This window comes from Calidris pugnax, unplaced genomic scaffold (assembly GCF_001431845.1).
Source record: "Calidris pugnax isolate Ruff unplaced genomic scaffold, ASM143184v1 scaffold178, whole genome shotgun sequence".
Taxonomy (NCBI): Eukaryota; Metazoa; Chordata; class Aves; order Charadriiformes; family Scolopacidae; genus Calidris; species Calidris pugnax.
In genome coordinates, this window is record NW_015090986.1 from 2472183 (window position 1) to 2487956 (window position 15774).

At 36.4% G+C, this 15774-nt stretch overlaps 1 protein-coding gene across 2 annotated transcripts in view; it reads right to left on the reverse strand.

Moving 5' to 3' along the window:
* Positions 1-15732, reverse strand: part of KIAA2026 (KIAA2026 ortholog) — a 56114-nt gene extending 40382 nt beyond the window's left edge. Inside the window, exons 1-3 of one of the 2 annotated variants that reach the window (XM_014953939.1) lie at positions 14944-15732; positions 12287-12487; positions 3427-4862 (exon numbers count right to left, since the gene is read on the reverse strand). In XM_014953939.1, coding sequence (XP_014809425.1) covers positions 3427-4862; positions 12287-12487; positions 14944-15524 — 2218 coding nt within the window. In that variant the 5' untranslated portion in view covers positions 15525-15732. Of the gene's footprint in view, positions 1-3426; positions 4863-5513; positions 5531-12286; positions 12488-14943 lie in introns of those variants that run through there. The other variant, XM_014953940.1, reaches the window with a different exon arrangement.
* Between the last annotated feature and the right edge of the window lie 42 nt (positions 15733-15774).

The window sequence follows — 15774 nt, forward strand, 5'->3', positions numbered from 1 at the left end:
TTAAATAAAATTGTAAAGAGCAATTATGGGTATAATCAGATTTAAACCAAGTGGCTTTTTGTATTCAGCACAAGTTTTACCAAACCTCTTTCTCTGTTCTACATTGTAAGGGTATTTTAAAAAGAAGATAAAATTTCAGAGGAGCTTTAAGAAATATTAATTAGCCTTAAACATTATGAATCATTATGGAACAATAAGGCATTAGCACAAACTCAATCCAATCCTATCTATTTCAGCCTACAGGACTAATGGACACTTAAAAAGCATAGCAAGCATCATTCTCGTAACATTGCAATGTTTTAGGAAAATTTTCTCTAGCGAGGACAAAATTTGCAATAATGATGCAATCAGAATATGAAGGGAAATGTCTCAACTTGTTAGAAGATAATGGACAAGAGAATACCAGAAGAAACAGAACCATTCATATCATGCCCAGGACAATGTCTGTCACCTGCAGATGAAAAAGAATGCTTTATGCTCTCCATCTGAATGGAAACAAACACACCATCTGAGAGTAATTTAGACTATCACATCCACCAGATCCAGTAGTTAAGATACACAGGAAAAGTAAAAGTGGAGAAGACGAATTTCCATAATTTCTCTTTGAACAGTCACATGACATCTGTGTGTGTGCAAAACTTGCAAACAGCAATAGAATGTGTGATAAAAGACGTTACTCTTTTCTGGATTTCCACCTGCATGACACATCTTCCTGTCCAAATCTGACAATGAAAGGGAGTAATAGTATACCTGCAGTGTTCTCTGATAATGAAAATATATATAATTAAAACCTAAATTCAGAAGATTAAAAGCATCTGGTACTAGTCTACAGTTACTGATACAACAAAACTATAGACTAATTATTTTCTATATTAAATTACTTCCAATAATGTCAAGCTACTATTGGAGGTACTACCAGAGGTACATAGCATTCTACTGCTGAATTTAATATTCAGTCACATAAAACCACAAATAAAAAATGAAAGAAAAACTGTTTTAGCTCCCATGTTTTTAGTGGTATGAAACACTATCTTGTTTTATAACAAGCTTCTGATGCTTATTTGGGTCCTAAAATATATTCCAGTAAAGCTCAGCATAAAGCACAAAGGACAATAACTGGATAAATAATCGCCATTATAATCCTGCATTAGATCAGCATCAGATGAGCCTTGGTATTAACATACTACAAAAGCCAAACTTTTTTAGTACCTCAGAAGACGAAACTATCTTATCACAAGAAATGGAGATCACATCATAGCTACATACATCAATATATGTAAGGTAACTGGGATAATGAAAAGACAGGGATTTCTCTTTAGCATCCGTACACCACATGCAAGATACAAAAAGGAAACTGACTCAAGGAAAGTTCTCTCCTGATTCCGCTGTTGTTAATGAGCTGAATCTCCACTGTGTCAATTAAAAGATAGGGATTTCGAACCAAAAGAACTGTCTGTATTGAGGTAGTGAGATCAAGCATATTACAGTAACGACTACGGTTTCCACTAACAATGTAGAATTTAGTCTGGGATCTATTTAAGACCAAAATTTCTGTAATGTGACAGACTAAAAATTAGAAATTAAGAACATGGTAATTTTCACTGAGATTATATTATAGAATGTATTTTTATTATAGATACTAACATTATGATAGCTGTTCATGATGCATTTCTTTAAAAAAAAAAGTTTAACATCACGTCAGTATTTACAGTTCCTCTAACAGCACTTCAAAATTTGTCTCTCTTCACCTCTAAAAACAAAACCTTGTTTTTTGTAACTGAAAAACTGAAAAAAGAAGTATCTGCTAACATGCTACGAAGTGGCAAACAGACAGCTTTTTTGAACGTTTGTTATTTTTACAACACATGTAAGAAAAGCAGTTATCACAGTAAACATCACAGTAAACATCATCTCTATCAACTAATTTCAAAAGCTACTTTCAAATACTACCAGTGTGTTTGCTAAGAGTAGCTGTCTTTCAAAACATGAATCTATTAAAAATGACACATGCTGTTCTATGAGCATTGCTTAATTCACAGAAAGTCGATTTTTAAGCATGTGTGTAAAATGAAGGTTACAATGAAGATGGCAACCTACTTTAAATACTGTCACAGAATAATAAAGGACATTTAGTCCTCAATTTTCTTCCAACGGTTCTCTGAAGTAAAGAGAGTAAAGTAAAGAGTAAATTTGCAATTTGGGTTATTACTCATTTTTTGTTGTTTGGTTTTAAGAAGAATGAAAACAGTGATACATTTGGAGAGCTAACAGTCACAAAAGTGAATGCAAAATACATTACTTTTGCCAAGTACTACATACAAGAACTTCAATTGTAAACTGTTAAAATTTATGTTTAGGTGTACACTGAATTTTTCTGGAGGGAAGAGTTTGTGATTCATATGGTAAAACAGCTCTTTGGGTGTTCAAGAAAAATATTTGGGATAGAAATATTACTTGTTTTCTTAGCTTTCAATTTCCATTCAACTTCTAGCTAAAATTCATTGGCAGCAGACCTCTGAATTCTCTTAGCCTTTAGAAGATGTTACGCAGATTTTTGGGTTTGGCTCTCTGCTTTTCAGCTGAAATCCAGTATTTACCTGCCTAATCTACACTGTTCTGAAAATAAGCCTGTGGCTTCAAAAAAACCTAATGGTTGACGTAGTGTGCTAAAATCCAGCACGACTTAACAGGATAGCAGATCAAGCTTTATGGTGCTTTATGACATCGAAACTACTACCACTACCTGATAATTTGAACTCACTTAAGGACTTCATACCTTTATGGTTTTAGAATTGTTCGAAATTTTCCAGTAAGTTAACTAAAATTTGGATGGTATATCACCTCCCTGAAACACTTTACTCAATCTATAATAAAAATGCCATCTGCATAATTTCTGTATCTCAATTGTTGGACTAAGTAGAAATGTGAGCAGGCCCACAGTCAATTCAGTACTGTTTGGTGACCTAAGACTGCACAGTTCCAGTAGGAATAATTTTAGATTCACGATCACACAAAATTATTTTGTGTTTTTGTGATTTGAATAAGGTAGTATTATCAGAAAGGTGAGATATATTTCTACAATTGCTATGACATAAGACAATACAAACCAACTTCAAGCTACACTCTGTAATGCTACCCAGTCAGATTCCTTCTCATTTATTTTTTTTGTAACAAACTCTTCAAATGAATTGTTCTCTAAAGATACATTCTGCAAATGAATCATGGTTTAATCAGCAGATGAGCCCGTTTTATATGTTTGTGTTATTGAATGGGAAACTTTCACACTAAAATTAACATCAGAAAAGTCTAATGCAATAAGGCTGTCATGTTTCACAAAACATAATGTAGACTAAGCAGCTAAGAAAACAATAAAAAAAAAAATCAGTATCCTCCTAATTTTTACTACAGGGGAAAATGTCAGCTTACCTGACTTGTGCTTCTTGTGTTTTGCTTTCTTTTTAATTATGAACAACTTGTTCTGGATCTCAGATTTGTAAGATTTGAACGGATGAAGATGAATCTCACGCTTTCTTTGCAAGTCATCAAGCTTTCTCTGTAGATTTTCATTTAGGATATCCTTCAACTTCTTTTTTTTCTTTTTCTTCTTTTTTGCCCGCAGCTTATTTATTTTCTTATGATTTCGTAGTGAGTTCTCTAGCATTGCTTCTTTAGCAGATTCATGGTAATTTATGTCTTGGTTGTCATAATGAGTGCCATTGACATGCATTTGGCAAGCGTTCAGTGTGTTCTCCTTGAATGGACTGATCTCAGCTTTTACTCTGGTCATTTCAGCACAACCTTGTCTATTCTCCACAGCCCTTATTTCTCCTGAACTAGGGTGACCACCCATACTAGCAATCTCTCCCGAACTAGTCAAATTCCTCACATTCTCTTTATAGCAACCAGTTTTTTTGATGTTGCTGACTCTTGAGGTCTTGATTTCACAGTTAATCTTAATCTCCTCTGTAGTGACTCTAAAGCTACCTAAATGTGGGGTTTTTTCTGGACAGATAACAATGGAGCCCATACTTTCCTCTGTTTCTGTCTTGGAATGATGTAGCAGCTCTTCTTTACCACCAGAGCTGACCTCCCCATTACTTTTGCTTACATATTCATGTTTTGCTTTCTCCGATTTAATACGTGACACTTTTTTAACTTTAATGGGAGGAGACGGGAATTCAGGAGCTTGAAAAGGTTTTTGTTTGTAAATCCGAACGTCTGCACCACAGAACTGTGGAAAATGAACATATGCATTCTCCAAGTAGTCATAACCAAGAATAACTTCTCGGCACTCATGGATAGGCTGACCTAGCACTGCATCCTGGACATCCTTTTGTGTTTCATACACAAAATCACAAAGACCTTTCAGCAGCCATACTTTTTGGTAGAATGGTAGCTCATGAAATGATTTTTCCTCCAAGGGATTAACTTCTCCAAGGACTTTGAAAAACTGAGGACACAATCCAAGTTTTTCTGCAGAGCTATTAGGATTGTCAGTCTGCCCTACAACAGTATACCAGTGTTGTACTTTCTGTCTTAGTGCTGCTTCCCAAGCCCTGTAAGAAAGCGTAGGCCTGCGATGTAAAGTAGATCTGCGATGAGGAGGACTTAACAAAGAAGTCATTATTTTAGATAAAAAAGCATTACACTGAGGCATCAGAAGACAACGTTCCAATTCATAGAATACTATTTCAGGTAAATTTAAGATCTGTTGTGCTAAACAAAGAAAATGACCAATAGCTGGAATCTCCCACATTGTCTCCATCCTTGTAGGTGCTGCTTGAGCTAAAAGTGACTTTTCCCATTCTTCTATTTCTTTCTGACTAGCTTCTTCTGCTTCTTTTCTTTCTTGTTCTCTCAGCCTATTAAAAGAAAGTTCACAAAAATTTATGTATCAGGTGAAAAAGAAGAAACTGAGGAGATAAAAAAATCAGAACTACAGCATGACAAACATACTCATCTACAAGTAATAAAGAACACACTACATAAAGTTTGCATTCAGTTTGTCTTACTTTGGATTACAGAACACATCACTGCACCAAAAAAGGAAATTATAGTCTTTTATTTCTATCACCACTAGTTTTAAAAACGGGAAAAGTTAAGAAAAAAAAAACCCAGCCGATATCAATAGTTTGGGTAGTTTGGATTTTTTTTTTTAAAAAAAAGGTATTCCCCTTCCCTATCTCTTTTGGCAGGATTAAGTGTTTCCAAAAAACTATCCATACAAAAATCTCTGAAACCAAATTCCAGATAAATCTTGCTTTCAAATGGCTGCCCTGCGGCTTGTGTCACCTACCTTGTAACTCCCGTCCTCAGTACATAAGTACACATGCCTAACTGTTAAGTGCTTCATTCACATACAAAAGCCATTTTTCCTCCCACCCATAGGCATGTTACTAGTTGGTTTGCAATGGTGGTCAAAAAGGAGACAAGTATCAGAATGCATGAAGAATGTGATGGAAAATAACACCAGAAATAAAATGTCATTACATTAATAAATGGTTTGCCCTCACCTGAAAAACTGTATTCAGTTCTGGTCCCCCTATCTAAAAAAGGATAGAGCAGAAATAGTGGGTATTCAGAGAATGCGATTATCAGTAATCAGAGGCCTGCAAAAACTTCTGAAAAATCTGGGAGTCTACACAAAACACTAGCAAGAGGAAACATGAGAGCAATAAATAAAACTAACATGATAGACTGGGAACTTCTATTTACTTTTATTTGTAAGTTCATCATGAAATTTAAAAGCAACAAGTTTAAGAGGAAGAAATGCTTCCACTTCAGACAATCAATCATGCGTAGCTTAACATCTAATTTACTAGAATACAACATACGTTAATTTAGTTCCAAAGTGAGAAAGAGGACATCTGCATGAATCACAAGAATATCAAGGAGTAGTAACAGGAGGGATTTTTCTTAAATGTTGCAATGGTAAACTAACATTTTTGCCTCAAGGCATGACCAGATTCCAAAAGATAGGATTAGGATACAATGGAACTTACAGGAGAATTTTTTTAGACCTCATCCAAAGTTCCTCATATCTTTTTCTCTGAAGCTTCTATCACTGACCACTGCTAGAAACAAGCACCTGCACATATCACTAATATGACCTGTTACTGGAATTTACATTTCCTGATATCCAGATCGCTAACCTCATATACAAGTAGCAAAGAACCCCCACGTATTCATTCAAAGCATCAATGCTTTCCAAATTCAGAGTACTGCTATGTTAAAATCTTTCTTTTGACAACATGAAGCTAATAGTGGCTTCTAGCATGAAGAATGTGTATTTGAAGCATTAAGTATCAACTAGACATCTCAATAATTTAAAAAATGCAACAAATCTAGCTTAGCCCACTTTTTAGTATCAATGCAGGAGAAACATGCCATGACCACAAACTTAAAATCTGCATCCTTTGTGTATGCGAAATGGCATATAAAACCGTAAGATTCCTCTGAATGCTTTACCTTATAGAATTAAATTAAATTTCAAGTGACTTGTTACTATAATTTGAACAGAAATTTTTAGTACCACATACATGCGTTCTTGTTATTTATGTACCTATCAAATGCAGAAAGACAGATTCATGTAAAACATAAAATTAAAATGCAAAAGCAAAAAGGTCAATAAATTCTCAACTTCATTCTCCCAATGCAGTAATAATTTAACCATATAATGGATGGGATCTAAAGACAAAGTCCCCTTTTACAGCACTAATTTAAACACATGATGAATGTGGTCTAATCACAAAATCCCATTTGCCATTCTAGGTGAACAAATCAGTAAATTCAACAACACTACTTGAATAGGTAAAGTCAGATTTTTCTCTCTTCTGACTTTTTTTACTATTTCCGGGCATTAATATAATAAATAAAAAGTAAAAATGCTAAATAAAAATAAGTAACTTCCAAGTGGGGAAGAGAAAGAAATAATAGTGAGTAAAACGCATTCTCAAAGATAAATTTTCAAGTACTCCTGAATCCCCCTCCCTCCTAACTGTAAAATATACTTCCAAACAACCTGCTGCCTCCAAAAGTTACGAACTCTATTAAAATAGTATGGATATAAGCTTAAATATGAATCAATAGACAGTGAGATAGAACATTTGTAGAAAAATAAAAACACAGGCTGTAGATGATCTAAAAATATTGTCTTGGCAAGCAGTTTCAACTTACCATCAATTAGCAATTTAAATTAAAGTAAAATTCTCAAAATAAATATAATACCCAGATTCACCCGTCTCATACTTTGTAAAATGAAAGTCATTATGCTATTTCACAGATATTATTAAAAAGAAAAACATACATTGTTTCACTTCCAAAGTTTCCCTTTTTTTTTCTAAAGCTACCACTTTATCATAATATATTAGTCACCCCATTCCCAGTAGACATTCAAGAAAAAAAACATAAATAACAGCACACTTCCTTATGTTCATTACTGAGGTCTTCCTACTGGCTGCCCATCTTTTGGAGAGCATAGCTTTTTCCTGGCGTGTTTTTTTTGAGAGGGAAAATGGGGACAAAGAGGGTAGAGGAAGTGGGGCAAGGGAGCAGGGTGGGACACAGACAGGGAGAGAAACATTTTATATTTATGAGGACAAATATCTTTATACTGAGTAATTACCTGGACAAGCATATTTGGCTTTTATATGGGCAGCAATTGTAAAAAAAAACAACCCAAAAAACAAATAACGGTTGATTCACTATTTTGTTTATATTTATCAGGAATATGTTTGCAGACACACATTGTGCTTACAACAATTAACACAAAACTATTCTAAGGTCAAGCTGACATTTCCAAGCTAACAACGGACCAACGTGTTCCTAGAACATGTCTGAAGCAGTTTCACATGCCAGCAGACATGCTCCCCAAGTAGAGATATTACCTAAACCAGAGTTCTTATTATTTTCTCCCATAAGACAGCAGACACATCTCATCAGCTAACTCCTTCTCCCTTGCAACAAAAGATTTCACTTGGAGCAGAGAGGTGGCAAAGACTAGACTGTACATTTTTTCCTCCCTAGTTATCACTTCTAACCCACCTAAGTGTTGAGTAATTTTTCACAGGTAAGGCATTGGAACTCTGATGATAAGGTATAGAGAATTGCTTTAATTCTACAATAACTTGTTTCTATAAACTAGAAATCTATGTACAAAATAGCAATATTATGCATTATTCTAAATTTAATCAAGATCTAGTACTCAGAAAAAAATAAATTTGGAGATGCCCATGTGACTTTAATTCTATATCTGTAATGCCTTACATCATATTATGGCATACTCTATATTCCTCCATAGGACCCACGCTCAGAACATCCTCATAAAAGGCAAAATTGACTGTATAAGCATACCTCATTCCACAATTTGCTAATTTAAATGACTAACTTGCAACCAGAATTGGATTCTTAAAATGTTTTAATGAACATGTCTGAAGCTTCTCCCAGGATCATGTTCTCAGAAATGGTAAAGACATGAAGCTGCTTAGCATAATTCAACAAATCAAAGTAATGCAGACACTTAATTCCCATTGAAATCAACCAGTTAATAACCTGTCATTCACTGGTGGGTATAAACATTTCATTAGGAGTCTACCTTTATGTTTTGGTATCTAAATGCCTCTATATAGGCAAGCATTTTCAATTATATAATAATACCACAATTATTTATTGTTAACTAATATGTAAGTTAGTATGTGTAATCATGTTACTTAATTAGCATGTAACCAAGCAGCCAAGTAGAACCTCATGGAAATGCAACTAATAATCCAAATAAGATAGTAAATGTTCTTAGAACAATTGAACAAAAGGAAGGCTTATAAACAAGACTGACAAGAAAAGTAAATTTGATGTTGTTATATATATAAACTTGGCAGGGAGAGAAAGGCAGCAGCTTTTGCTGCTGTAGAGAAACTATTAGCTGCAAAATAGTGAAATTTGTAAAGACATTTTCTCAGTTTTAACATGTTGAGTCTACCATGATGAATGTATCACTTGGCGGAGGTTATAAAATATTAAATATAGAAAAAACCACGAAATAGATTGTCCAAGAAATGAATAAACTAAAAGAAAGGAAAAGAGAACTGCCTACAAAGGATACCTACATAAAAATAATAAAAGGATTTGGAGTATGATTTCCGTTAAATTAAGTAAGATAAGAAATTAAGAAAGATAAAAAACACACTTCAGGATATTCTTCCAAAACATGCTGTTGAAAACAAGCTTGTAAAATCAATTTCAATGATTTTGGAAAAAAACCCTAAAAGTATTTTAAAGATTTCATTTACTGCAGTTCTTTCTACTCATCTTAAGGTGCTTGTGCCTTACAGGAGTATCTAAATATCCAAAGCAAAAGATTAGATATTAACTTGGACTTCCACACATGATTTCTTTATGTATTAGGCTAAGTTTTGTAGAAAAACACTTACATTTGCAGCCTTACTTATCTGGGGCTGTATGTAAGTATGTAACTCCTAGTGAGGCAGTTCAACAGCCTGAACCAAGATAATTACTAGCTAGAAAGTATACGTATGCTGAGTGCTCAGCTGGATGGCCAGAAAGAGCAATTTTTTATGTTCCTGACAACTCATCTGCAAGTTGGGTGCACAGCAGCTGCTGCCACCCAAACATAACTGATTTGCCAGTACACAAGCAAGTTATACTACCACACTACACACAGTTTTATGGGGGAAAACAGCAGCAGAGCAAAAACAAAAGGAAGGCAAATTACAGTATGGTGGAAATTAAAATGCTAAATAGTTTACCCACTCATGTGAATTGACCATTACAGTTACTCGTAACTGTACTCTGACACAGGGTACTATAGCAAGAGTTTTGGACACTCATTCTTTTACAACTGTGATGAAAGACTAAACGAAACAATCAATAAAAGTAAGAATCAGTAAAATACTCTGTATCCAGTGAAGCAGCACCTCAGTTCTAAGAATACAGTTTGTACATGAATTATACCGGGATACACTAAAATAAACAGGAGTTCTGTATTAGCCTGAAAAACTGTGTGCTCCATTTAAACTACCCAAGTCTGCTATCTTGCATATAGTTTTGAAAGTATCTATTATGTGCCAACCTCAATGTGTCACATTTCTTAAAAAAAAAAAAAAAAAAAAAAAGAAAATGAGGCCACAAGGAGTTGGGCTAATGGAGGCTTTTAATTTGCTCTTCTCAGAAGAGAGAGCTCTGTGGGAAGAGATCTCTTTTCCAAGAAGCTGGGGCTCAAAACACGCAGAAGCGATAAACCCAGTGCAACTCTTTATTATTTTGACTATTGGAGAGGGAAGAAATTGTAGCATCCTCGACGATTATTTGTCCTCGGTTTTGTTTTTTCCTTTTTGCACAGTAAAAAATGCAAATGTAAGCAAAGCAGACGCTGGCACGTTCAGCTCGGCGGATCCGAAACACAATAGCGATTTTGGGTAAAGCTCCCAAACGCAGCTTTACTCCAGCTCGAATAAAGCGGCTATTCCATAATTAATAATTGATGGAATAATTGATCATCACCACACAACCGGACGGGATGCCCTATTAAACCTTGGTAAATATTTTTCATTGGATTAACAATAATTTTTTCTTCCTAACAGGTAACTATATTCAACATAATCTCTATGTCAGCAATAATCCAAACATCCAAACTCAGTTTAGGAAGCTGTAATGTGTTTTAGAATAAAAAGTGTCCCATCTTAGTGTTGAAAGTGTGCACATTTATATGTAAAACATTTTGAAAGTTTATATATACTACATCATATGATCTTCACTAGTAATGCAATACTAATTTTATTGGCCTTCCAAATTCCAAGCCTCTTCATAAAATTCCTCTACAAATGTTTTGGAACATTTGCAATTCCGTGAGTTGGGAAACAATCAGTAAAGAGAGGTCCAAGTTACTTTGAAAACATGGTTGATCCACCAAGAAATAAGAAAAGTTAAGAAGATATATAAAGCATGATTACTTGAGGAGACCAACACAGTCAAAGAAATATTCCACCAGCTAGCTACTGGCATATTTTTACTGATATAGTTCAAAATTTTATGGCATAAAGAGGCCATTTAGTTGTGATCTTTTTCTGTTATTGTAGAACATTCTGTATAATCAACCACTGTAGAATATGCTTTGCACAGGATATGGGACTTTTGAGTATATCCAGATACATGGATTTAACTGTTAGTCACTACAGTTTTGCAGGAACATGCTTAAAACAGGTGCATGAAAGCAAAATTTTTATTTGATAACGTAGTATGTTCTACTGACTCTCTAGATGAATTAAAATCCAACCCAAATGTCCTTTTTCATAACAGTGCTATCAAGTTCAGAGATCTAGAACACAGAGTTAATCTACCAGAGAAACAATAACATCTGGTGATCTTTGGTTTTTTGCAAAGCATGAGGTGGATTACAAGAAGAAAGATTCACTCATTTCTAGGGAAAAGGTACTGGCTAACAGTCAAGCCAGCCAAAACTGTATGATTTCAAATCTGTTGAAAATTACCCACAAAATGAGAGTGAACTGGTTATATATGGTAAAAATCTCCCATACTGTACACTTCGAAAAAAGCTGGGAATATTTTGCTTCATAAAGCTAATACTGTCATATCATCATGCTCCACACTTCAGACACAGTCTCTCAAGTAACTGCTAAAGTATACAAGCTCATAAGCTTTGTTTTGTCAAAGTGAAACATATCACAATCAACATTAAACACCGCTTGGAATTATATTATACCTCTTAAAATTTATGGAAGCCACCAAATCCCACAGAATTACTTACATACACATTCTAAATTTGTTATCTAACTGACAAACTGAAATGGCACATCAGTGAGATAGCAGGAGTGGCACTGGCAGAGATAATTTGCTTCTAGCTATTAGTGAAGATCACAGGATTAGACTGTAGTTAAGCATACTGGCAGCTTTTACTCATTGTTGCACGGAAAACAATCCATGGAGAGCTATGATAAACCGTGACCGAGCTAACAGGAAATTGCTGTGGATGCTTTCAGTTACTATTAAAAGTTTCACAATCCTGAAATAACAGCAGCCTTAATTTATTTTATAGCTTATATGACTTCAGCAATTTTTCAATAAGGTGGTAAATCAAAAACTAATTTCTCGCTTCGTTAATGCACTGTATTGAAGTTCTAGGTTCATTCACGAACTTAAGACAAAGAGCTCCACAACATTTATTTACCTAAAAAAGCCCTAAGGAAAGAGTCCATGTAGAGAACAAGGAAGACATAGTAATTTAAAACCAAAACAAAACTGTTTTTCCTATTACCTCTTTTCCTCTTTTGCTCTCAGCTGTTCCTCTTGTCTTAGAACCTGAACCATCACAGACTCAAACATGCCCGTTGACAAGCCTACTAAATTGCGAGGCGTGGAACGACGTCTTGTTGAAACACATGCCGTTCCTTTCTCATCTTCCAGCCCATAGCATCCTCTAGATGTTACAGCTATTGATGTCTTCTCCCTTAAGTGCCTTGAAAAAAATCAAGCCAATGCACAATTATGATTTTCTTTACCAACAGCCCTACCACCCATACATCAAGCATATTTACTCAGAAAAAAAGCAGTTACTTTTCCCCTGCCATTTTTTCCACTTTGAAAGTTCCCTTACAAAATTTTAAACTTAAAACCAACATGCTAACATGAATTATGTTTTCACATCTGGCAAAAATGGTGGATAGTTATCTCAAGTAACCAATATTATTTAGAGATTGTATTAATCCATAAATATGTGGAAAGAAAATACTTCCACAAAACTGAGATAAGAAGCGATCATTTTTAGAAGACACTTAAAAAATACTGAGGGGGGAAAAAAGCGCACTTGCTGGTTTGATCTGGGGGGTGTGGGTGTATGTTAAAAAGCAGTACAGTTTCATTAAAAAGATAAAAAGCAAAACACCACCAATTTGGTTGTAAAGTTATGTTTTATCTTACACTGTTTCAAAGTACTCCAGCAAAACTGATGAGAAGTAACACTATCACACAACCTCTGGAAACACTTGAGGGGAGAGGGAAAAATCCAACCTCCATTCTAAGGTAATTTTCTGGGGTTTGTAATATCTGAGAATCATACAATCAACGCTGATCCCTTCCCTTGAGTGACTTGATAGGGATTAGTGAGTTAAATACTGCTCTGTAACAAAGCAAGAATGATTATCTCAAGAAGTAGTTCTTAAGTTTCATTTTACTAATAAAATTAGTTCTGTTAAAAACTTAAAACAAATCTGAGTAAAAATTGTAAAAGACTGAGACCTCTAGATTCCACAACCCTTTCCATATATAGTTCTTAGAAACTTTTACTAAGCTAGTGTCCACAGATAAATCGAAAAAATCTTTACAAATCTCTGAAGATTTAATGTAAGAGAAATTCACTACAAACTGAGGTAGGATTATTTTTAGCCAGCTTAATATTTCTTAATATTTATTTTAACAAAGTATGTCCATTTGCGAAAGAACGACAATGACAATTTAATTTTTTTAGTATATACATATATTACTATTTGACAACAGAGTACATAAATTGACTTCACTTTCTCATGGAATTTCTAATAAAAAGACACTGAGCATTCTCAGGTCCTACCTAATCCAACAAGCAGTCATATAATTCAACAAAGAGCCTTCAACAAAACGCCCTTCGATTCAATACAGTTGAGATGTTACAGTCAAACAACATACAGAAATGAACTCGGTACAAGTCTTCCAAGCTGCAATTGGTTGCCTATTTATCTGCCAGCAGTAACTCTTTTAAGCCAGGAATTCTGATTTTTTTTTTTTTAATCAAGTTTTACTCAAACTAGCAATATTCATGCCCCATTAGATTCAGCTCCTTCCTTTCTAATCCCAAGCTGTCCCAGAACTGCTGTTATACAAAAATAATTCGAAATATAGCATTACCACGCCAACACAGAATACATTGACTTGGGCTTATTCAGTTGAGTTCTGCACCGTGCTCCTCACATGTTCCTACTATACAAGCAAGGTTCCTCTTACCAGCTGGTGCCTAATGCTTTGTATCACTAGCAAGTTTAAGGTTGATAGACACACACAGCTTTACACATTTCCTAATACCGTTCCTTCTTCACCTTCAACCTTTGCCAAAACATTCTCTTGTTTTTCACATGCAAAATTCTGTCACTCAGAAGACTGATGGAACTTTCATTGTAAGAAGCCACCATGGTTTTCCGAGTATGACTAAACTAAGCCTCATGTCAGACTCATGAGAAAGCATGTATTTCAGTTGTGATTTAAGCTGGTCTTTCTACTACATAGCTTGACAGCTTTCTATGCTTCAGCTGCTTTGGCCGATAAACAAGTTTGTGACAGGGACTTATATTTAACCATATCACAATTTCCATTTTGCTACTCAAGACTATAATATGCAAAGCCCTATCTTTCATTTTATGATTATCAAAAAACATTCTGACATTAAATTTCCCAATTCGAAGCAGGTGCTTTGGCTGAAGATTTTATTCCTACTTATTTTAAAGATGGTAAAAACTTCACAGACTGTAAAAATCACAATTTTAAAGAGCCAGTTGTTTATACAGAGTTTTGGTAGTTTCACTTGCTTTTGTCAGCATAAAATAAAGAATGATTTGACATCTTGCCTAACAAGTGTGCCTCCATGTTCATAAAAGCCTTCTTTCAAAAGGAAAATGTTAGCCAGAAAATGCTGTACCCTATTTTGCATTTTGGTATTTTCAGGTTTGGAATCTCTAAAGCATTTAGATTTCACATTTGGATAGTACCCTGTAGGAATGTTCTTCTGTGTGAGTAGGCAGAATTCAAGGGAACCATTCAAATGTATTTTATTGTGGGCTTTTAAAAAACCATTCACATGGTATTTTTTACATGAAAAAAAGGCACCCTCCTGTTCTACTTTATGTAAGCAGCATCTGGCAGGGCACCTATAGAGTTTTCTACACCTACCGGGACAGCAGCGCCAGCTTCTGTTCCAGCATCATCTCCAGCTTCTGGGCCTGTTTGGAGAGCCAGTGATCTACACCGTGCAGCCGGTAACATGTCTCCAGCATTAGCCGGAAGTCACCCACAAAATCTTCTATTCCTGTGTACTGCCCACTGGAAAATTTCTCTTCCATCTTCAACAGCCACATTCCAGCTGGTGACTGCTGAAAGGAGTGACTGCTGTTACGACCCGAGAGGGAGCCTGCTCCTTCTTCCCTGACGGTTGCCTGATCCGCGAGGGGCTTCAAAAACGGTGCTGTCAGCGGTCGGTACTTCTCCATGAGAAATTCGCGCAAGATGCGGTATCCCTGCTGCAGCTCGGGATTCAGGCTCTGCTCCCAGGAGCTGCCGCCGCTCTTCCCTCCCGCATCATCTCCCTCCTTCTCCGGCTCCTCCTCCCCGCACCGAAGGCGGCTAGCCGCGGGCCCATCGCCCGAAAGGTCCGCACCCGCGGGTTCTGTCAAGTCCATGTCTCCCGCCCCGCGCCCGCACAGGGCCTCGACGGCTGCAGGAGGGCTGCCGGCCCCGGGCCGCCTCTTCAGCATCAGCTAGGAACCGCCGCGCTGCCCCTCGCCCGGCCGGCGAATCGACATCGGGCCCACCTATGCACAGAGACACGATTCAGTCCTCCGCCAACGCTCCCCCGCGACGGCCTCAGCCCTGCCCCGAACTGCGGCGGGGGTGGAAAAGGCCGCGGCTGCCCGGGAGGAGGCAGCGGCCGGCCGCCGGACTTGGCCCGCCTCCCCCCGGCGCCAGCCTCCCCTGGCCTCCGCCTGGCCCCGCGTACAGCCCCGC